Source organism: Hydra vulgaris, chromosome 02 (genome assembly GCF_038396675.1).
Source record: "Hydra vulgaris chromosome 02, alternate assembly HydraT2T_AEP".
Classification (NCBI taxonomy): domain Eukaryota; kingdom Metazoa; phylum Cnidaria; class Hydrozoa; order Anthoathecata; family Hydridae; genus Hydra; species Hydra vulgaris.
This window is the reverse complement of record NC_088921.1, coordinates 30630465-30654818: the sequence shown is the minus strand read 5'-3', so window position 1 is coordinate 30654818 and position 24354 is coordinate 30630465. Positions and strand designations below refer to the sequence as shown.

The following is a 24354-nucleotide window of genomic DNA, read 5'->3' as shown; positions in this document are numbered from 1 at the left end:
AAAAATGGCATAGCGACGTCAAACAAATATAATACTACACAAATCCAAACCACAAATCTTTTCAATATAAAACCAAAAACGTACCAGGATTTTGTATATTAAAATGTACATAAAGAACTCAACTCATAAAATGCATAAAGACTCAAAGTCAGAAGGAAGGAACAAGCGTCCTCATGAAAACATTAATGTAAAATAATAAAAATAGTATGTAAATGTGATAAATTAGTAAAAGAAAAATCAGTCTTTGTTGTAAGTTCTGTAACGTCGAGTCTAATCAAAAGCCAGCGTAAGGAGTGAATATAAAAGCCACAACAATAATAAGGGAAGTGCCCGTCGTAAATCAAAGAACCCAAGATGGCTTTATCAGCAATGCAAGGAGAGTCTCCAACTTTAGACTTTACCAACTCACCAAGGATATTCCCAGGGAGGGGGCAGCCCCACTTATGGGACTATTGTCAATAGCTGTTAGCAAATGTAGCCATACTTCATCGAATCCACAATGGATAAAACACCTATACATGGAATAAACACTGATCTATGGCTCAAAGAGAAACCGCTACAACAAATACCCGGAACCAGCATAACATCCCATCACTGCTCAGATTATGTCTTGTGCAACAGTAAAAATGTTAAGACAATATTATATAAAATAAATAAACAAACAAAAAGTCATTCAGTTAGGAGGATGGAAAAACAGAAAAAGCCTTTGAGACGTGTAGGTGTATATGGGCAAAGATATATTTGTCACAGTCATTGTCAATGTATATGAGACTAGAAACCGCATACTCTTTCATATGGTTGCCAGGCATTATGTAGAACGCAAAAAAAAATTGCTACATACATAATAATAGATGTATATGTAAAGTTGAATATTTTATAAAAATACTGTTTATAAAAATACTGTACGCATAGATTATATTGAATTTTAATAAATGAGTTTCGTTGTTTGTATTTATTGTACTAAGAAAATTTTTTTATACTATTTGTACTAAGAAAAAAAAATGCGAGGCCACCTGAGCGCGAGCAAGGTGGCCTCGCATTTTTTTTAGCAATAAAATCTAAGGTAGGATACTTAGTCAGTGGTCCTGCCACGGTTTAGAATAATAATAAAGTAGATTGTTCTGTTCTGTCTTTGCATGTTTTAAAAGTCGAAGCAGAATTATTTAATGTTAAAACATTTTTAAAATATAAGTTTTCAGCTATTTAGAATAAAAGCGAAGATAATATTAGTGACAATCTAGTTGTCGAACATTTTCGCAACAGCATTATATTTGAAAAAAATAAGTATACTGTAGAATTACCCTTTAAAGAGAATCATCCTTTATTATGCGATAATTATAATTTATGTTTAAAGAGATTCAAATAATTAGAGAAAAAGTGTTTAAATGATGCAAAATTATTTGAGTCATATAATGATATTATAAAAAAACAATTATTACAAGGAACGGTAAAGCAAGTTTTAAGTAATAAATCTAAAATAAATCTAAGGTCAGGCTTGTTCATTACTTACCTCATAGACCAGTTATAAGAGAAGATAAAGTTACAACTAAGATGCGCAATGTATTTGACGCGAGTGCGACAAAGTCAGATCCCTCGCTAAATGATTGTTTAAATTAAGGTCCTTCTTTATCAACTCTACTATATGGAGTTTTGATACGTTTTCGCGTAATATTTATTGCAGATATTGAACAAGCTTTTTTGAACATTTCAATATCATGAGAAACATCGCCATTTTATACGATTTCTATGGTATAAAAATGTTAATAATTTAGATATAAAAAATTTAAAAGATCATAAATTAGTAACATATAGATTATGTCGAGTTTTATTTGATGTCACTTCTTCTCCTTTTCTTCTTTTAGCAACTTTAATTAGCTATGCAGAGCGTTATTAAAGTTCTGATCAAATACTTGTAAGCCGATTACTAAATTCTGTTCACGTTGAAACTTTGAGTTTTTGCTCTGATTCTGTAATTGAATGTTTTAAGTTTTATGAAAAATGTCGTTCCTGGCTAGGTGAAGCTGGTTTTAATTTAAGAAAATTTGAATCTAATTCGGTCGAGTTAGATAAGTTAATAAATGAAACGAATTTTCAGAATCAAAATATTACAACAGTGTTACGTTTAATATGGAACAAAAAATTAGATTTATTTTTTTGTTTTTTGAATTATTTAAGATGGCCGTCCCTTTTCTAACAAAAAGAGACGCGCTTAGTTTTACAGCAAGTTTTTTCGATCCCTTGGGACTAATAAACCCAGTAATTGTGCGTTTAAAAATTTTATTTCAACAAATTTGTATATCTAAAATAGGGTGGGATTGTAAAATTAATAAAGATTTATTAAAAGTATGGCAAGATATTTATAAAGATTTAGGTTTTGTACAGTCGATATGTGTCCAAGATGTTATTTTTTTTCGAAATCGAGTGCAAGTTGCACGCGATATAAACTTTATGGTTTTAGTGATGTTAGTTTAAAAGCCTTCCCAGTGAAAAAGCGCACATGGGATACGCGTGGATTTTTTCCACATGTAACCCATGTGGGGATTATTATTTTGTCCCATGTGGGTTTCATATGGTAAATCCCACATGGATTCCATATGGTAAATCCCATATGGGATACGCGTGGGTTTTTACCATATGTAACCCATATGGGGATTATTATTTTGTCCCATGTGGGTTTCATATGGTAAATCCCACATGGGTTTTATGTGGTAAATCCTACATGGGATAAAGGTGGAAAATACTACATGTTATAGATCTTAAATGCCACATATTTTAATCCAAATGGTATAAAAGTAATCAATACTAGACAAATGAAAGTCCGAATGCTTCTATGATAATTTTTAAAATGCTTTTAATTTAAAAATTACTTAAATAATAATTTAAAATTAATCATCGAAGCTTTCAGAGAGGCTTAACTTAATCTGTATTTGCTACTTTATCCCATTTGGTATTCAAAATGTGTAGCATTTTTGATCTTTTACATATGATGTTTTCCACCTATAACCTATGTGGGATTTACCTTAAACTATTATGACGAAATTTTATAAAATTAAAAAACGTGTTGCAAAATGAATTTATTTAAAAATAAATGCAATTAATCGATACATCCAAAACGAATATTAAAAATATTATTTTTTCTTTTGCGATTCACACGCCGTTTTTTGTCAATTGAATTAATTAAATCGCTTCGGCTTGTATAATACCAAGTTTTTTAGTATCTTCTAACTTTCTTCAAACATTTTCTTAAAAAAAAAAATATAAATACAAATATATATAAATATATATATATATATATATATATATATATATATATATATATATATATATATATATATATATATATATATATATATATAGAGAGAGAGAGAGAGAGAGAGACAGAGAGACAGAGAGAAAGAGAGAGAGAGAGAGAGAGAAAGAGAGAGAGAGAGAGAGAGAGAGAGAGAGAGAGAGAGAGAGAGAGAGAGAGAGAAAGAGAGCAATTTTAATAAGGAACCTTATTAGTCGAGCAATTTTAATTACTAGCCAGTTTGAAGTCATTAATGACTACAATACTTCACAAATAATTATTTCATAATTTATTACTTACAATGACCAACGTATTATGCGTAATTGAACACATATTATGCGTAATGAGCTTGAACCCATGAGGAGAATCCTGAAAAAAAGTGATCAATAAGGATAAGTAGTTAAACAAAAAAACAAAAACAAAAATGTAAAAACCTACTTTTTCAATGATGTAGACTTCTATAATAACAGGCCTTGACATCGCGCAAAATGCCGTAAAAACTGAAGGCCGATTAAACTTTCACTTTTACTTATATTGATATATTTTTATATTAGGTAGGGTGTAATGGCAGTCTATGTTTTCTAATAATAATCTCTAGTAAAAACGGAAATATAAAAAGAAAACCAAAAAATTGTTAAAAGATAATCAATCATGCTTTTCGTATTTCAAATTTCATTAAGAATATTTATGTAATATTAAATAGTATCAATAACAAGCAGAACCATAACAAAGTATATATCTATATATTAGAAAGATAACTGTATTTTAAATTTTTTTTGCTAAAAATGGTAACAATGAAAATCACCAACAATAAAAAACACCAACAAAAGTTGATTCAAGCAAAAAAAAAGTTTTATCAATATATCTCAACAGGGTTAAAGTCCATATACTTGGCAACTTGTAGTCAATACACAAACAATCATATAAACTTCGTCGCATAGCAAAATACTCATATGCTCTACATATAAAATCTGAAGTATATAAAACTTCACCAACATTAACTTTTCTCATAGCATTAAGGTGTTCGAATAGAATATTTGACAGAAGCGAACTTTCTTTATTTTTTAAAAATCTAACTGCTTCAAATAAAGCTGATTTTGTTTTTATTAACTTTAATTTGTTTACAGCTAAAGATGAAATATTACAAGTTGTGCCATTATGGTTAGCTACAAATAAATAATCATTAAAAATTACTAAAATAAATAATGGAACACCAAGTTTGTACATTTTTGATTGTATGTGTAAACTTTTTTTATTAAGCTGGAAAACAATAACATCGTTATTATCACTTAACAAAGATTGAATATCGTCGAATATAAGTTCATCCTCTTTTAGAAAATCATTTAACTCATCTGGTAAAGTGCTTCGAAAACGGCTTGAAGTTACAGTTTTTTTAACTTTACTTGCTGGTGTGGCTAAACAACTAGGCGGAATATTCTAAAAACAGATGGTGGGTTTAACGGTCGTTGCTTCCAATATTTGCTTTCAAAAGGTGCTTCATTTGGCCAATGCAGTTGACATAATGCTATATAGTCTGTAACAATAAAACCAGTTCTTGGGATAGCTTCACTACATCTTTTTCTCTCCTCTAGATTCTTCGGGAATTTATAAATTGATGTTTTTGTCGTAGTTGAGTATTGATATTTTTGTTGTAGTTGTAATTGATATTGTAGTTGTAGTTGAATGAATTGATATTTTTGTTGTAGTTGAGATAGTTCGACTTGCAAAGAGATACACAGTATTTTAAAGGCATTTTTAAGGCATTTTAATTATTGAAAAAAATTATCGTTAGTTTGACAATATTATTACCTTACAATATTAACGCCTTGAACCTTACAACGTTATCGTCTTGATGTTGGGCTATCTAATTTATAAACCAATCACATTTTAAAGATTTACTAAAAAAGCGCAAACACAAACTTTTGTCTAATGTTAAAAGATGAAAATGTAAACAAAGTATTAGGAATTGGCCTTCAGTTTAACAACTTTGTTGTGCGATGTCAAGGCCTTTTATTATAGAAGGCCGCGGTCACACATAATATAATATTCTGAAACTAATAAACAAACATCTAAATTTCTATAAGTAAATTTATTCTTTGATCATTGCCTTCATATCCTATCTTATTTTCATATCATAATCTATTATGGAATTATTTATATAACATATCACAACAATATTATTAAATTTGTGATGTTCAAATATCATATGAACATTCTCTAACATGTTCATATGATATTTGAATATAGTTCTTGAGTATATTATCTGCAAACAATTGACTGATGCAAGTTCTAATGTTGTCAAAAACCAAGCATGCATGCATGGGACACTGCAGTGTCCCACAAAGAAATGCAGGTTTGAAAGTCAAATTTTGTTTTATTAAAAAAAAAAATTAAAATAGGGGGGAGATAGGGAGGTTTCTGTAACTTTTTTTAGGCTCCAAAACTTTTTACTTTATATATATTAATGTTCATAAAACTTAAGGGACTTACAAAGTACATTGAGGAACAAAAACAGGATATTTACAGAAACTTTTAAATTTTTAATCTGGAGTACCACAGTGTAATTGGAAATAAAGTCTCTGGGTCCAGTATTCAAAGTAATACGATCTAAAGTAATATATAAATTTAAAAAAATGCTTTAAAATGCATGCAGTTATACATATAACTCCTGATAGTTAACTATATGTATAACTAGTTATACATAAAATTTATTACATAAACTTATTTTTTAAGGTTATGCTTGAACAAATTAAAACCAATTAATTCAAATTCAAGATTTAGTTCAAGTTCAAGTTATTTGTTTATTGTTTTTTCACTATTTTATATTTATTTGTTCAAATTTGTTAACTAGTACTAATTCTTACTACAGTAAGAATATTTATCATTGTTGAACCTGATTTTATTAGTAACTTAATTTTACTATCAACATATTTTGACAACATTCTTTACATTTTAAATGATGACAGCTTTACTTTTCTATTGATGTTAAATTTATTACGTTTCAATAACTCAGATTGAATTTTAACTGAATTATGGTAAGCTTTGTAAGGGTTTGTTGTATCTCCAATGGTCTTGTAAATAAAGTAAAAATAATATATATATATATATATATATATATATATATATATATATATATATATAAATAAATATATATATATATATATATATATATATATATATATATATATATATATATATATATATATAGTATTTAGGCTATGGGATCATCCATAAATGATACCAGTATATAGAGGGGCAGTGTGAGTTTAACAATAATTGACAATGGGGAGGGGATGTTGAGACCAAAATAATGTCAATTAAAAAATTGAATTAAAAAAAAAAAGTAAAATATTTTATTTAAAAAAAAAAGTAAAACAATTTATGCTAGCTATGAGCAGGTTTTAGAGGTATTTACACCAACAATGTGGTCTAAAAACTTCTTGCTTTTGTTGCTTAAAACTGTAGAGGATCATAGGAAAAACAATTTAAACTCAGAAATTAGCTTGCTTATCTGAAAGAACAATTTATGTTTTTTTTTTTACTATTAGTACTGTTGAGAATAAATGTATAATTGAACCCGAAAAAAATTGATGGTATATGCATTTTTTATATTATATTAACAATTCAGATATACCATCATAATACGATAACAAAAACTGACATCATTTTCAATGGGAGATGGCAAAAAATTGACTGAGTTTGATAAAGCGTGAAGTTGTTCAATAGACCGGGTCATCATCTGACATCATTATGCATAGATGACCCTACGATTTAGGTAAAATAAGTAATCAATTTGCCATATTTCTCTTTAGAAAGTGTAAGAAAAAAGCATTGTTATGCTGAGAACCTACCTATTGAGCAAGCTTTGACCACCTATTTTATAAATTTGAGAGAAGCGGAAGTGCGAATCGCAAAAGAACTAATAACAATGTTCTAAATTGATTTTAACTTTGTAGACTAACATTAATATAGTATTTAGTAATAATAAATGAAGTTTACATGATTTTTATAATTTGTATTTATTTCCACTAATTATTAGTTGTCAGTCTCCATTTTAAAAAATGAATTAAAAAACTATTTATTTATAGTACAATAATAATACATAAATACTAGTTTCCTAATGCTATTATCATCACAATGTTAATGGTATTCGTTTTAAAGTGAAATTTTGTATCAATTTTATTGTTTTAATGTTATATTTATATATATATATATATATATATATATATATATATATATATATATATATATATATATATATATATATATATATATATATATATGTATATATATATATATATATATATATATGTATATATATATATATATATATATATATATATATATATATGTATATATATATATATATATATATATATACATATATATATATATGTATGTATGTATGTATGTATGTATGTATGTATGTATGTATGTATGTATGTATGTATGTATGTATGTATGTATGTATATATATATATATATATATATTATATGTATATATATATATATATATATATATATTTGTTCAAATTTATATATATATATATATATATATATATATATATATATATATATATATATATATATATATATATATATATATATATATATTATTTTTACTTTATTTACAACAACATTTGATATACAAACCCCTACAAAGCTTACAATAATTCAGTTAAAATTCAATCTGAGTTATTGAAACGTAATAAATTTAACATCAATAGAAAAGTAAAGCTGTCATCATTTAAAGTATAAAGGGTGTTGTCAAAATATGTTGATAGTAAAATTAAGTTACTAATAAAATCACATTCAACAATGATAAACATTCTTACTGTAGTAAAATATAGTACAATCTTGAATTTGAATTAATTGGTACTAATTTGTTCAAGCATAACCTTAAAAAATAAGTTTTTATAACAAATTATATGTATTACTTGTTATACATATAGTTAACTATCAGGAGTTATATGTATAACTATATGCATTTTAAAGCATATTATTTTATTTAAACATTACTTAGATCATATTACTTTGAAAACTGAACCCAGAGGCTTTATTCTCAATAACACTGTGTTACTCCAGTGTTATTGAGAATAAAGCCTCTGGGTTTAGTTTTCTGTGGTTCTGTGGTACTGTGGTAGATGGGACACTGCAGTGTCCCATGCATGCAAGATTGGTTTTTGACAACATTTAACTTGCATCAGTTAATTGTTTGCAAATAATTTACTCAAGATCTATATTCAAATAACTATTATATTATCCTAATAATACGTCTATTTGCACAAATCTTAATCTTATTTCTATAAAGAAAGATAAAAATTATTCGTGGTACTTACATACTTGCTTGCCATTCTCTTTATTAATATAAAATATTTTCACACAATATAAACGTAACGCAATGCAATGTTGATTTAAAATATTTTTTTTAGTTTCCAGCTTTTAAATTAATTCCCATGCAAATCCCACAGGAAACCCACGTGGGATTTCCCATGTGTGTAAATACCATATGGTTCCCACATGTAACCCAAGTGGGATTACCCACATGGGTTTAAGGTGACAAATTTCCATACGGATACCACATGGGAAAATCCGTCCCACATAAATCCCATCAATCCCACACGGAACCCACGCGGAACCCATGTGGGACGCGGTTTTATTTTTCACTGGGTTTGGGTGTTTTATATATTTAAGATGTATTTTTAATGAGAACGAACAGTGTTCCTCTCTTGTTACTTCAAAATCTAAAATAGCCTTGCTAAGTAAATACCTCGATTAGAATTAAAAAGTTGCTTACTGCTTGCAACACTTATGTCTAAAGTAGTTAAGGAACTTTCATCAATTATTCTCATTTCTAAAATTAAATTATTTTTAGATTCTTATATTTGCTTATATAGGATAATAAATTCGAATAAAATTTATGAAACATTTATTCAAAATCGTCTTGAAAAAATTAGTGATTTATTTGTCTTTTCCTTTTGGGATTACGTCGAAACAGATCGTAATCCTGCGGATATTAAATCACGAGGTGCTAGTATTGAAAATTTAACTAATAATCAGTTATGGTTCAATAGACCTAAATTTCTTTATAGTCTAGAGATTTGACCTTCCTTTGATAAAAATAAATTAATAAACCCTCAAGAGGAAACAAAAATATTACTAATAACTAATAAATTGTTCATAGATTAAAAATTTATCGATATAACTTATTTTAATTCGTATTCCTGTTTAATACGAGTAACAGCTTATATTCTAAAATTCGCATCTTGCTTAAAAAATACGCAAGTACGAAAAGACAATCTTTTACTTTCTTTTTTTGAATTAAAAAACGCTAAAATAATTTGGATTAAATTTATCTAACAAAATATATATTGTTCTAAGAATTATATACAACTAAAAAATGATTTAGGATTTTTCTTTGATAGCGAAGGAATAATAAGATTTAGGAGGCGATTGGGAAATCCTCTAACTAGTTATAATATTAAGTTTCCAATATTTCTTCTAAAGGAAAGTCTTTTTACTGAATTAATTATTTTACATTGTCATGAAAGTGTTAAGCACAACGGTGTAAAAGAAACACTAAACAAATTAAGAATAGAATTTGGATTCCAAAAGTTAGAAATTTAATTCAAAAATTAATTAAAAAATGTTTTTTGTGTCGAAGGTACGAAGACAAAACTTATAGTTATCCAGATGTTTTTTAAGTAGAGTAAGCGATGAGTATGTTTTTAAGTACACAGGAATTAATTACTGTCGACCATTATTTGTGAAAAATATATATTCTGAAGGAGAAATGTTTAAGTGTTGGATACTTTTAGCTTCTTGTGCTAGTGCACGTTTTATACATTCAGATTTAGTTCCTGATTGTTCAGCTTTGGCGTGTATTCCAGGGTTGCGAAGACTCATTAGCAAATTTAACGCACGCAACGAAATTATTAGCGATAATGGATCTTGTTTTCAGCCGATGAAACACAACAATTTGCATCCTCAAAAGGCATTTTATGGCACTTCAATGTTGCAGCCGCTCCGTGGTGGGGAGGATCTTTGAACGTATGGTACGTTCTGTCAAGAGAATTCTCAGAAAAGTACTGAAAACTGCAAGATTATCTTACGAAGAAGTACTCACAATTCTTGCAGAAGTCGAGTCGTAACGAATAATCGTCCGTTAACGTTTTCGTATGAAGAACCGGGAGACGAACCGTTATCTCCTAATCATCTCGTATTTGGAAAAAACAAAAAACAGAAAATAACATAAAGAAAAAACAGTTATGTAAATATGGACATAAAAAAGCGCGTTGTATATAGAAACTCTATTTTAGAACATTTTTGGAATAGGTGGCGCAATGAATATTTAACAGAGCTCCGCGGATTTCATAAAAGTTATAATAAAAGTGAAAGTAAAAATATGATAAATAAAGGCGATGTAGTGATAATCCAAGATTCAAATTTGGTTCGAGGTTTATGGAAATTAGGCATTGTTGAAAAACTTTTACCGTCAACAGACGGACAAGTGTGTACAGCAAATGTACGATGTGCATCATGTATTTGAATCGTCCAGTTTATAAATTGTGTTTCCTAAAAGAAAATAAATTTAATTCTGTCGAAACTATGTTTGTGAATGAAAATAACATTCATCTATTCGTGACTACTGTTGGTGGCGAGAGTGTTGCGCTAATCAAATTGTCATAAACGTAAATCGTTGGGATTGCCTAATTGTATAAAACTATTAATGTCCCCCTTGGGAATTTTTTCATTCTAACTGAGCTAGCTTTTTTAGATAGCTTTTGTATCTCTTTCTCCTGTTTTTGTTGTGCTTTATTTTCTTTTTTTTTTGTTTTTTCAATTTTTTCTCTTCGGCTGCTGCGACTTTCTTTTTTTTTTCTCCTCATCATTTACTTTAGATTGCATTGCTTCTTGTGAAGTTAATACAAAATATTTTTGAGCCTTTTTTCGATTTTCTTTTGACTTGATAGTATATATCTTTGGATAAGGCAAAATATCATTGTCACTATCATTATTTGAATGGTTTGTACACAACATAATTGGTGTCAGACTAGGCTGAACAATGGCTTTAATTGGCATCTGATTACAATCATTAGTGGTTTTATTTGGAAAAAAACTAGATTGTCCAGTTGTTTTATTTGGCACAGGAACTTGCTGAATAATAGTTTCATTTAGAAATGGAATAGTAACTATAGATTCATTTGGCATCGGAACAGAGTCATCTATTTCTAAAATGGTATTTGTACATGAAATCTGTTTCAGTTTAATAATCTTTATACAATTTATAAAAGGGATCTGGGATGTCGTAGTCATTTTGAATACAGAAATTAAAAGTTGTAAACTGCTCATGAGTCAAATGGGTATCACATATCAAAGAATTATTGTCAAGGTTTATCAAATTATTATCTATTTTAGATTCAGACATATTTCCAGGTTTATTAATTAATTCTACTTCAAAATCAACTTCCTCTTCTATTGCATATTCTAATCTTGTTATTTTAGTGTCAGTTTTGATTGGATGCAGACTTGATTCAAGCAGATCATTTGAGTCAAGTAGCTGTTGTATGGAATAGGCAGAATTAGGCAAGTAAGTTATGCTTGGAACAGCAGACGGATTGTATGGAAAAATGCCACATGATCGAAACCCTGAAATAATATTAGCAGCTGTGAGAGCTTGATCCCAGGCTTTCTTAAAAAGGCCACAAAAAGTTGACTTGTCAATAGTAACTCCAGGATATTCATTCATTAATTCATGACATGTTTGATTATAATAGGTTTTAAGAGGACCAAATACTGTGCGATCTAGAGGCTGGAGCCAATGCGAACAATGCGCTGGCATTTCGACAATATAAATGTTATTTTCGATTGCAACAGACAATAACTCAACAAAGTTATGAGAATCGTGACCATCAACTATGAGAATTCGTAGCCTATCTCTACCTACATTAAGCAAGAAAGTATTAGTGAACCAAAGAAATGGAATTCCTTGCTTTGTCCAACCTGTCTCACTAAAACTCCAATTTGAGCCTGATGGTGCATTTGCAGTATTAAAAGAATGAAGAGATCTAGCCGTTTTACCTTTTGCTATCAAATGTGGATGTACTAAACCACCTACAGCATTTACAACAACAATAATGGTTATGGTTTCACGTTTTCCAGATGTGCGAGATTGAAGGTGTTTTGTACCTCTTTTTGCAATTATTTTAGGAGGTTCAAAATCCATCTGTAGCCCAAACTCATCCATGTTCCAAATTAATGAAGGCTTTAAAAGGGCACGAGTGTCACTCAAAACTTCATGCAGCGAATAGAAATATTTAGCAACTTTTGGCATAGACATGCTTTGATGACGGAATGATGAAGTACCTTCAGGCTTTCGCAAAACTAAATTTTTATGTCACTGATTAAATGAGCGCCACCATTTTTCTGAAGGAGTTGAACGCTTAAACTTTAAATTGTGCTTTGTGGCTAAATCTGATGCATATTTTTTAAATTGTCTCTTTCCAAATCCAAATCCAAGTTCAGCTCTTGTTGCGGCATATTCAACAAGTTTTAGCTCTAAATTCATTGATAATATTAGACTAGGTCCGGGTTTGACACCATGAACAAAATTGCCTTTAAGATATTTACCAAGGGTTGACCGAGGAATACTAAATTGTGCTGCAGCTTCTCGCTGCAACATTAAACTATTTTAAACTGCTGCAATTGCATTTTTCATATCTCTGTTGGACCACTGAAATCTCTCTACATTTGTCACTTTTTGGTTCAACTTTGAATTAAAACTAGAGGCAGTGTTATTTTTAATCTTGTTATTCTTTTTTGCGATTTTCGTGGTTTTTCCAATTACTCAAATTAAATAAAAGATAGAGAATACTGACTACATTGTTATGATAATGTATTTACATTAGAATTTTGTAAGGTTATATACAGATACCACAAACAAATACATATACAAGCATAAAGTATGCTTTTCATACATATCTATACATCAATGTAACAGAAATAACATACATAAGTACAATGGTTAAATACAACATAATACTTATAATACATAATACTTAGTGAGCATTAAATTAAATATACAAAGTATATATATTTTAAATTGTTATGTAGCTAGTAAATATTAATAATAATAATTTTTGTTTATTTGTATTATATAAATTATAAAATACAAACCATTACTTTAAATAATTACAAACATTAAAACAAATAAAATTGCATACTTGCAGACATAATAAACCGTTATAATAAATAGTGTAAAGTAAATACTAATTATACGTAGTATTTATACATGTTAAAGTAAATACTGATTATAGTTAATACAAGCCTTATTTAACTATAATCAGTGTTTACTTTACCATGTATAAACACTAAGTATAATTATAATAAGGATACAATTAGGACATATAAGTTATTAGAACTTTTATAATAAGGACATATAAGTCTAATTTATTGTGACACAATTTGTGTTTAAACTATATACACAATAAATTAAACTATTATCCTAATAATAGTCACGTAATAATTCGATATTAAAAATACGAGCCGTGGCTCTTATTTGTTTAAATAAATGGCTATTATTGAGACCTATTTGAAATCTGGGAATTTAGGTTATATTGATGCTTCTGCCTATCGTATATTGTCGAACAAAACAGTGTACATAATAATATTGAAGTACACAACAGATCAAAATAAACCAAAAAGACATACTTGAAAGAATATTGCGTTAAAATATGTCTCAAAGTTGCATGAAAAAACCAAAAATTACTTTTTACGGCATAAAATATTCACTTAAATTAACCTTGAGAAAAACAAGATTTCCTTTAAAATCAAGACTGAAAAAAACATTTATAAAAGTTAGATTAAAACATAGATATAATAAAGAAACAGAAAAGTATAATCAACAACTAGATAAATGTTCCGCCAAATAAATAAATGCAATAAAAGCTTTAAGAAATTGAGGATCGGTGACGAAGAAATAACCTTAGAATTGATGGCATCAAAGAAAATGAAAAAGAAAGTTGCCTGAAAGTGAAATAAAAGTGATTAAGCTTTTTGAGGAGACTCTAGGGGTGAAAAATGTAGGAATTGAACGAGCGCATCGTAGTGGACGCCTAGATGCAAAAACACCATGCACAGTTATTATAAAGCTGTTAGACTACGAAGATAAGGTGAAAATTTTAAAAAAACCTTCTAAATTAAAGGTTGAAAATATCTACATAAACGAAGATTTTTGCTTTGAAACGAACTTATTAGGAAAAAATAAAACTTGAGGGGCAGCTGGGAAAATGTGCAAAAATATCATATGATACGATAATTGTACGCGAGTGGGTGTCTAAGAAAACGGAAGAAATCCCGAATCCGTGTCAAGAAAGTAAGGGTTAGGGTTTATTAGTTTTCTTTTAACTATTGCTAACTATTTTATTAACTATTTTGCGTTTATTTATATATGCTTTACTTTAAAATTGAGGAAAATGTCGTACTAGGTGACGTCGATGACTCTAATAAATTAAATCAAAAAACATCTGAAAGCCAATACTATACAGTTATTGAGTCTTCTCAATATCTTCAAAAAAATAAAAATAGTTTTTCAATTTTAAACATTAATATTCGAAGTTTAAATAAAAACTTTGAAAATCTTAAGTTTTGTTGGATGAATAACGGAAACTTGGTGTAAGCATGGTGAAACAAATGCCCAATTTGAACTAATTAATTACTCATCAGTTCATAAACCACGTGGTTTTGGTGTTGGTGTATGCGTATGTATTATTATTCACAACTCAATTAGTTATAATTTACGTCACGATCTCTGTGTAAATAAACAATTTTTCAAAATAATTTAATTCCGAAAATAAACAAGCCAACGAGAGTGACTAACAACTCTTCTACACTTCTTGATAATATAATAACTAATAACCATCATAATAACTGTCTTTACACAGGGATAATCAAAACTGACTCATCGGATCATTTTCCAACATTCCTAGTTACTAACAATATATTATTTAACAGTATTCCTTCTCAATCATTATATTCAGGCGACAGATTAATGAAAACTCGGTAAAACAATTTCAAAATCTTTTAAGAGACAACGTTGATTGGAATCTGGTATTGCAGGCACATGACGTTAACAACGCATATGATCTATTTTTAAATCAATTCTGCAAACAATATGATCAAGCATTTCCTAAAAAAAAATTATTGTAAAAACCAAAACTGTTTTAACTCCATGGATGTCTAACGGGTTACAAAAATCTTCAAAATGAAAACAAGTTATACGATAAGTACTTGAAAAAAACTTATAAAAACGAAATGACCTATAAAAATTATAAAAGAAATGACCTATAAAAAGAAACAAAAAGAAACTCAAAAAAGCTTTATTATGCAAAACTATTAAGTAAAGCCACCGGAAACACTAAAAAAACATAGAGTGTAATTAAAGAAATAATCGGAAAAAATAATTATGCGAGAAACATTCGGTCAAAAAAAATAACAATTGATAAAAACACAATTTATGATAAATCAATTATTGCTGAAAAACTAAACAGCCTCTTTACTAATGCTGGTCCGAATTTGGCATTAAAAATTCCTATGAATTCAACACCATTTGAATCTTATTTAAAAAATTACGATAAAGTTATGGACGAACCTAATATAAAATTAATTGAATTGCGAACCTCCTTTTTTTTTTTACCTCAAAACTAACAAAAGTGCTGGATTTGATAAAATTATCGTTAATGTTGTAAAATCAGTATATTATATAATAGAACCCTCGTTATTTCACATATCTAATTTTTTATTTAAAACAGGTATTGTCCCTGAAAAGGTAAGAATTGCACGAAACACGCCGATATTTAGGTCCGGAGATGACTCAAATATCTCTTAATATAGGCCTATATCTATTTTACCTTGTTTTTCAAAATTACTTAAGAGAATAAAGTACAATAGGCTTTTTAATCACTTATCAGAAAACGATATGTTATACTCAAAACAATTTGGTTTCAAAAAAAAAAAATTTAACGGAGCATGCAGTGGTTGAACTAGTCAATCAAATATCAAGTGCATTCAGTAGTAACTGCTTTACCTTTTCATTGATCTGTCAAAAGCTTTCAATACCGTTAATCATAATATGCTAATAAAAAAACTTGAACACTATGGAGTAAAAAATAACAGTTTACTTTGGTTCAAAAGTTTTTTGACCGATACAAAATAATTTATAGTGTATGAACAAAAATAAACATTCCTGTCTTCCGTAACTTGTGGGGTTCCCCAGGGCTCTATTTTAGGAGCACTGTTGTTCCTAGTGTACATTAATGATTTAGGTTTAGCAACAGACCTATTAAATTGTGTTCTTTTTGCAGATGACTCCAATTTTTTTTATTCCCACAGAGATATTAATACACTATTTGAAACAACAAACAAACAATTATCACAGGTTAATGAGTGGTTTATAGGTAATAAATTTTCTCTAAATGTGGATAAAACCAAATTTATTTTGTTCCACAAAGTGAATAAATCAAAAAATATTCTTATCAAATTGCCTAATCTAATAATCAATGACATTAACATTAAAAGAGAAAATTGAGTAAATTATCTAAGCGTAATCTTACATAAACATTTACGTTGGAGTTTTCATATAAAAAGTATTGAAAATAAAATATCAAAAAGTTTGGCAATGATATATAGGACTAAACCATTTTTAAACAATAGTTCTTTAAAAAGTTTATATTTCTCTTTTATTCATTGTTATTTAATTTATTACAATATTGCATGGGCCATAAACCATACAAAATCAAAAAAATTGTACTATAAACAAATGCACGCGTGCAGAAAAATTTTTGGAGCTGATAGAACGGTAACTTGTGAGCCTCTTCTGCATATACTTAGAGCATTAAATATATATATGAAATCAACTTACACCAAGTTTTAATGTTCATGTATAATACAAATATAGGATTATCTACTAAAGTATTTCGATCCTATTTTGTCAAAATAGTTCATAAATATCCAACAAAATTTTCAAATAACAACTTTGTTGTCCCAAAATATAATTCAAAACTAACTTCATATACAGTTCTTTATCGTGGACCCATGGCCTACTATAAATACACGGCCGGGTTTGTTGGTTTTTACGGAAAAAATTAGGAGGCCAGTTTTATTTGCTGTAATAAACGATATCTTTAAACAGAAGGCTTTGTTTTTCTTGTTTTATATAATATTTTTTGATTATATATGAATTTTATTATAAGTTTAGTTATGAGGAACTTATTAATTTTGATGTTTTAAATAAGATTTTAATTAAGTAACAATATAAATACAATATTTAAATTAGACACATTTATAACAGCTTGTCGCTTTTGAGATATGATTATTTTTATTGTGCTTCAAAAATATAAAAATTACTTTTATTTTCAAACCTAGAATTCTTAATACAATGCCAAACAAGTGTGCAGTGATATACTGTTGCAGTGGATACAAAAGTAAATCATCAAATACAAATGTGAATACTCTAAAATTGACTTCAGAAACAACAGTTTATAACAAAGAAAATAGTGTTTTTGCGTTTCCTGATGCTCTTAAAAGACCTGAGTTAAGAAAAAAATGTATTAAGTTTGTTAATAGAAAAAATTGGTTTCCTATTCAGGTGTTTGTAGTGCACACTTTAATCCAAAATTTCTAAAGCACGGTGTTAGAATGACTCTTATTTATGATCTTCATCCGATACCAATTATTTATTCAAATGATGCAATAAAAAAAATTCCACCTTCTCTGTTATTATCTATTCCAGGTCCATCAAGAAAATCTCCAACTAGATGTGTCACAAGCATTCAAGATGAATCAGATATTTTTATGGAAACAGATTCTATCAAAGACCTAGAAATGTTAAATTCATCTTCAAGTCCTGTTGGCTTTATTTTTCAAAAATATGACTCCCATGTTTTATATTATCGTATTTTTAATGTGGCATCTATTGATAATGCTCCCTGTATTGAATCAATACAAGTCGCATATATGATGCAAGGTTTTCTAATATGCTAATATTTTTAAGTAAATGTTGGTTTTGCTTAAACCACTTTGGAAGAGGAATTTGACATCCATTGTGATGCAACTTTACATGCAAAGTAGAATCTACTTTTATCAAAGTAGATTCTACTTTGCATGTAAAGTTGCATCACAATGGATGTCAAATTCCTCTTCCAAAGTGGTTTAAGCAAAACCAATGTTTACTTAAAAATATTAGCATATTAGAAAACCTTGCATCATATATGCGTATTTATGTTGCAGAAAAAAAAAATACTATTTTAGATGAAATTCATAGTATCCAATATTATAAAGGCAGGAAACCATATTCATCTGAAAAGGCAGGAAACCATATTCATCTGAAGTTCTTCGTTTTTCATTATTACAACGCTATACTTCAAAGCAAGTATACATTCAATTACAAGAAAAAATACCTTTACCGTCATTGTCAGTTTTAAAAAAATTAGCAGCTGGAGGAATTGAACCCTTAAAAGCTATTAAGTTACTTTTGGAGGAAGGAAAAGTAGACCCAGACTGTATTTTAATGTTAGATGAAATGTATTTACAGAAATGTAAAGAGTATAGTAGCGGTAAATATGTTGGTTTGGATAAAAATGGTAACTTTTTCGAAAGTATCCTTGTTTTTACGGTTGTGAGTTTAAAAAAATCTATCCCTTATGTCATAAAGTCTTGTCCACAAACAAAAATAAATGGAGATACAGTTTTCCTTGAAATTAAAGAAAGTTTGTCTGTTTTGAAATTAGCAGGGTTTAATGTACGTTCAATAGTTGCAGACAATCATTCGACAAATGTATCAGGATATGGACAGTTGATTAAATGCTTCGGAACTGGTAAATCTGAAGAAGATCATTTTATTGTGTACGAAGAAAAAAAAATTTACCTTATGTATGATAGTGTTCATCTTGTAATATTAATTCTATATTTGTTTTTCTCACACGCTTTGTAAATATCTTTACTCAATATATATACATTTGAAAATACCCCCGAGGGTATAATAAACATTATAAACGTTATATACAATGTAATAAATGACACACCCACAACGTTCCTTCTGTCGCAACACAACAATAGTTTATATATAATACAGTTATTACACTAATTACAATTAACCCTTGATCTCTAGATCACAAAGTCCGCATACTTATTCGGAAACCTCCGCACTCGCGTCGATCTTCGGAGATTTAGGTTATCCGAGATGGGTTCTTCCGATTCTCTAATAGACAAGTCAGCTACAATGGGAGCAGGACGGACATCCGACATGTGTCTCGGCAATCCATTTATTTCTACCGAAACTCCTCGTCCTTCATCTGAGACTCTTCCTCTGTTCCATTCGCTCGTGCATTTTGAGTCAGGTGGTTTTACAAATACTTCTTGTCATTGTGTGTAGTTTTGGAGAACTTTCACGTTAGTTTTGGCAGAAATTGTGTGTGGTTTCCACTCGTAGGAAAATATAGCTTTGTAGGGGAGCGATGTTTCCTCGCCATTTTTTCTGGGATGTTATACCAATAAACCATTTTTAACGGGTCTTTGCCACTTCTGGCTGCCATGCGCTTAATTGTGCGATGATGACGTTCAACAATTCCATTTCCATATGGCCTGTAAGCGCAACGAAACAGGATGGACACTCCCCATTCTGCGCATAATTCACCAACGAGTTTTGAGCGAAAAGTCTTGCTGTTGTCAAGTAGAACTTGCCACGGAGGTCCTCTTTCTCGGAATATTTCTTCTAAATGGAAGCACACTGTTGTTTCTTTCTCGTTCTGTAGCCTTCTCCAAATTGCAAACTTGCTCCTTTTTCCACAGTCAATAATAGACAAATAAATCTCTGATTTGTAGTGGGTTATGTCAACAGCCAAACGATGCCAGCTCTTTCCAACTTCAAGATTTCCTTCTTCCCATCTAATCGGCGCAGGATCCACCGATAAACATCTTTCGCAACTTTTCATGACTGATTCAACGTCTTTTCTGCAAACTTTCTCCTTCGGATATGTCTGTTTCATCAAATAAAGTGTTCGATTGACTCCAAAGTGATGAAGATTATGAAACGACTTCACATCAAGCGGTACAATGTTTGCTGTCATTGCAGAGTGGTTTGAATGCAGCCAGTTCTGTGGTACCCTCGTAAGAGCATCGGCTTTGTTTTCTGCTGACTTTGCCAGGAAAAGTTTTAATTTTATATTGCACTCCTTTGCAAGGTCTTCAATTAACGACAACCGGCAACGGACAAGTGGTTCTCCAAGACCGTGTACTCGAACGGGTTTGTCACCGATAATTAAGGAGCTCAACCAACCGACAACAGTAGCCGAATCACACTTTATGTTAATACATTCGAATCCCCATTTTGTTGCTAGATTAATTCCTTTTATCACGGCTTCTAACTCTGCAAGATTAATGTGAGCCGAATCATCTTGTTTCCTCAGCCACTAACAGTCTTCTACTATTTCCCCAGCCACTTCCAAAACTATGCCAACAGCTAAACTGCTTGCATCGCACCACACTGTTGCTTCAGAAATGTTTTTGACGTTCCATGACCCATGAACGGGATCTTCCTTTGTAAGTCTTTCATTCAAACTGCTTACTAATTTAACAACTCGTTCGTTCACCAAAGAGTCCCATCCACAACTACTCGAAACTCTTTTTAGATAGCTGCACGAAGGGCGCAGCCAATTTGCTATTGGAAAATGTCCGGTCAGCTGTCCGCACCAAGAAAAGATTTGCCGACGTGTCATTTTTTCTTCCGGAACTTTGGGTATGTTGTCACGTTTCCAACGGACTTGGTTGCATTGTTTGTACACTCGCAATCCAAGCACACGACCACCGACAAGTTTTTCTGGCAACTTAGAATCCAAGCCATATTTTTTCAAGAGTTCTTGAACTCTGTAACCTGACACTATGTTATTATTGACAATGATATCATCGATAAATGAATCCGTCCCAGACTCGACAAATTTATCTAAAAATAATACTTTTTTTAAGATTTTAGTCATTATTCTGGGCGCCACATTTAAACCAAAACCCAATCTTGTTAGACAGTAACGCTGCCCTTCATATTCCACAACTTGATATTTCCATAATGCTTCGTCGACACGAATTTGCAGGTACGGTTTCTTTAAGTCGATTATCTCAAGATTTTCTCCCAACTTTCTCCGGTTGCGAAGTTTGGTACTGCAAACATCGCCATCTGCAGTATGACTGGATACAAATTGATTCAACTACCAGTAGTCCATCACCGGACGTATTTTTAACTTATTTCGTTGAGTTACTGCCATCAATGGAATGATGCCATTACATCTCCTTTCAAATGGTTTCAACCATACCTGTGCTATCCATTCACTTATTTCCATTGCGTACTCACTTTTAACGTCCTCAGAGATATGATAGTTTGGAATTTTGTTAGTTAAAATTCGTGGTTCCATCAGCCATTTCCAAAACACGCTCCAACTGCCATTTTTGAATTCTGCTACGAGGTCTTTATCAATCAGCTTTAGAATAGTAGACGAGGATACTTCACTCGTTTTTTCTTGAGAAACAGCAGTAGCACCGATAGTTAGTTGTTCCACATTGAAGTTTATGGTTTCGCCGTCTCTCCCGACTTGGACACCTCCAAGCAGTCGTATTGCGTCCATACCAAGTAGCATTTGATATTCGGGAACAATGTCTGCCACCGGGCATTCCAAATCGATGGTGGTATCATTTATAGAAAGATTAACAACAATCTGGTGTTTTATTTCAATTGAGTTTCCATTCATCATAACAACCTTTTCTCTTGCGAGTTTGACATTTTTTGCGTTTACAATTTCCCGACTTAAAATGGATTTGGAGCATCCAGTATCCAACAATACTTTTATTTGTCTTCCATTAACATATACGCAAAGAGTTGGCGGTTTTAAATTTTGTGGGAAGCCGCTAGCACAAAAACGGGTGGCTTCCCTTCCATGTTTTTTGAGTTCGTACACTTTTTATAGCAGTGCAGGGCCAGGTGATTGTCCATTCCACACACAAAGCACCTCTTCTTGTCAATTTCTTCGCTACAATTTCGACTGATATGTCCATCCTCGCCGCAACGGTAGCAAGTTATGGTCTTTTTTCCGCGTCCTTGAGGAACCTGCCTTGGACTGATGGCAACAGGATTCACGCAACTAACAAAACATGATTCTTTACGACGTAAAATCACCAAACTTTTTGATTGGTACAGCGACATTGATCTGGTACAGCGACATTGTTGATATTGAGCATGCGGTTTGCAGCTGTTTTTTTGCTTCGTCAGGTAACCCGATAATGAATGCGCACCTTATCCACTCTTCGCTTACGTGAGATGATATTAGCTTGCTCAGCCTCGTTAATTCTGCGAGATATACGTCAACAGACTCGTTCTCTTTAAGACGGCGATTTACGAATTCTTCGTATGCTGTTAGCGGAAAAGCAGAGAAGGCAGTAGTCAGTGCATTTTTCACTTCGTTGTAGTCTTATTTTATTTCATCACTAAGACCTTGATAAACGGCAAACGCTCCGCCAGAGAGAAATAAGGGGAGCACCACATGCAACTCGTCAACTTTTTGAAGTTTTGCTACCAGTTCCAATTTCTGTATCCATTCTGAAAATTCACCCGAACCATCGTATTGCGACACCAAATCTGCAAACTTTATCACGATACTCATTGCCGAAATAGCTTGTAATATTAATTCTATATTTGTTTTTCTCACACGCTTTGTAAATATCTTTACTCAATTTATATACATTTGCAAATATTCCGAGGGTATAATAAACATTATAAACGTTATATACAATGTAATAAATGACACACTCACAACGTTCCTTCTGTCGCAACACAACAATAGTTTATATATAATACAGTTATTTACACTAATTACACATCTCTTAAAAAATATTCGAAATAATTTACTTAATTCTAAGCGATTTATATTCCCTGTTTTCCATTTCGATGGACTTTATGATCCTTTTTCAGTTACTGCTGGTGAAATATCTTGGCATCTTCTCCATAAAACTCACGAAAAAGATGAAAAACTTAGTGTTAATTTACGTAAGGCACATAAACTCACATTTCAAACTTTACATCCAGGAAATGATAAGCAAAGTGTTCTTCTTGCTTTGAATGTTTTTCATGAAACAACGTCAGCTGCTATTAAAAGTTATTTTCCACAAGATTTATCCGCAGCTGAATTTTTACGCCTTATTAATATTTGGTGGTTAATATCGAATTCAAAGTCAAAATAATCAAATAACTATATTGGTTATGCAGTTGTGAGGGAAGATAAAAAACCTGAATTCTTACGTTGTTTTTCGAAGTGGATTAATGAATGGCAAATAAAACAGTTAAAGGAGTGTGGAAAGTTTACTCTTAGCAAGCAAACAGCAAATGCTATGATAAAAACATTAAAAAGTTCTGCTAATTTGTGTGATGATTTACTCAATGAAGGTTATACTTACATTTTAACAAGTCGTTTCCAAAGTGACCCTCTAGAACGTCGATTTTCAAAATATAGACAAATGAGTGGAGGTCGTTTTCTTGTTGGTTTACGTGAAGTTGAATCTTCTGAGAAAATACTTCAAATTAAATCTCTAATGAAAGAAGATATAAATTACTGGGATTTAAATCTTAAACCAGAGACAAGTCCAAATCTTTCATGTGAAATCGATTTTGAAGAGATTGATTTAGACGATGACAGCAAGGAGGTGGCAACCTACATTGCAGGATTTATTATAAAAAAAATCTCTAAAAAATTTGTTTGTTCTGAATGTGAAGCGTTATTAAATCATGAAAAGGTCACCATTTGTGTTGAGTATACAAATTTGCTCTCTAGAGGGGGGCTTCAATTACCTGGGAAACATCTTGCATCATATATATCCCATTGCTTTGCTAAACTAGATTAGGCTCAAGAAAATTTATTTTTAAATGCTGATAATATCAGATATGCTGCAAGAAAGCTCCAGAATCTCGGAAGAGGAGGGATCTTCATGTGTCCTCAGCATTTTAATAATGCTATAATATTTATTAATAATAT

The 24354-nt window shown here is 30.4% G+C and overlaps 2 protein-coding genes and 1 long non-coding RNA gene across 3 annotated transcripts; all 3 read right to left on the bottom strand.

Moving 5' to 3' along the window:
• Nucleotides 1–3104: 3104 nt before the first annotated feature.
• LOC136076879 (uncharacterized) lies at nucleotides 3105–8977 on the bottom strand. Its single transcript, XR_010636645.1, has 3 exons — nucleotides 8629–8977; nucleotides 3590–3658; nucleotides 3105–3242 (listed from the first exon to the last, which is right to left on the bottom strand). It is a non-coding gene; the product is annotated as an uncharacterized LOC136076879 (long non-coding RNA).
• Nucleotides 8978–11555: 2578 nt separating this feature from the next.
• On the bottom strand, nucleotides 11556–12629 carry LOC136076001 (uncharacterized). The gene has a single exon (XM_065789459.1). It carries the CDS (start codon nucleotides 12627–12629, stop codon nucleotides 11556–11558), a length of 1074 nt encoding a protein of 357 aa, XP_065645531.1.
• Nucleotides 12630–19731: 7102 nt separating this feature from the next.
• LOC136076000 (uncharacterized) lies at nucleotides 19732–22080 on the bottom strand. Its single transcript, XM_065789458.1, has 3 exons — nucleotides 21649–22080; nucleotides 20760–21543; nucleotides 19732–20678 (listed from the first exon to the last, which is right to left on the bottom strand). Exons 1-3 carry the CDS (start codon nucleotides 22078–22080, stop codon nucleotides 19732–19734), a joined length of 2163 nt encoding a protein of 720 aa, XP_065645530.1.
• Nucleotides 22081–24354: the final 2274 nt, after the last annotated feature.

Coding starts and splice junctions, on each gene's coding strand:
- LOC136076000 (XM_065789458.1), bottom strand. CDS start 22,080: ATGAATGGAAACTCAATTGAAATAAAACACCAGATTGTTGTTAATCTT. Junction 21,544..21,648: donor TAAGTGAATGGATAGCACAG/GTATGGTTGAAA, acceptor GACTACTGGTAG/TTGAATCAATTTGTATCCAG. Junction 20,679..20,759: donor TGGGGAAATAGTAGAAGACT/GTTAGTGGCTGA, acceptor GAATTAATCTAG/CAACAAAATGGGGATTCGAA.
- LOC136076001 (XM_065789459.1), bottom strand. CDS start 12,629: ATGTCTATGCCAAAAGTTGCTAAATATTTCTATTCGCTGCATGAAGTT.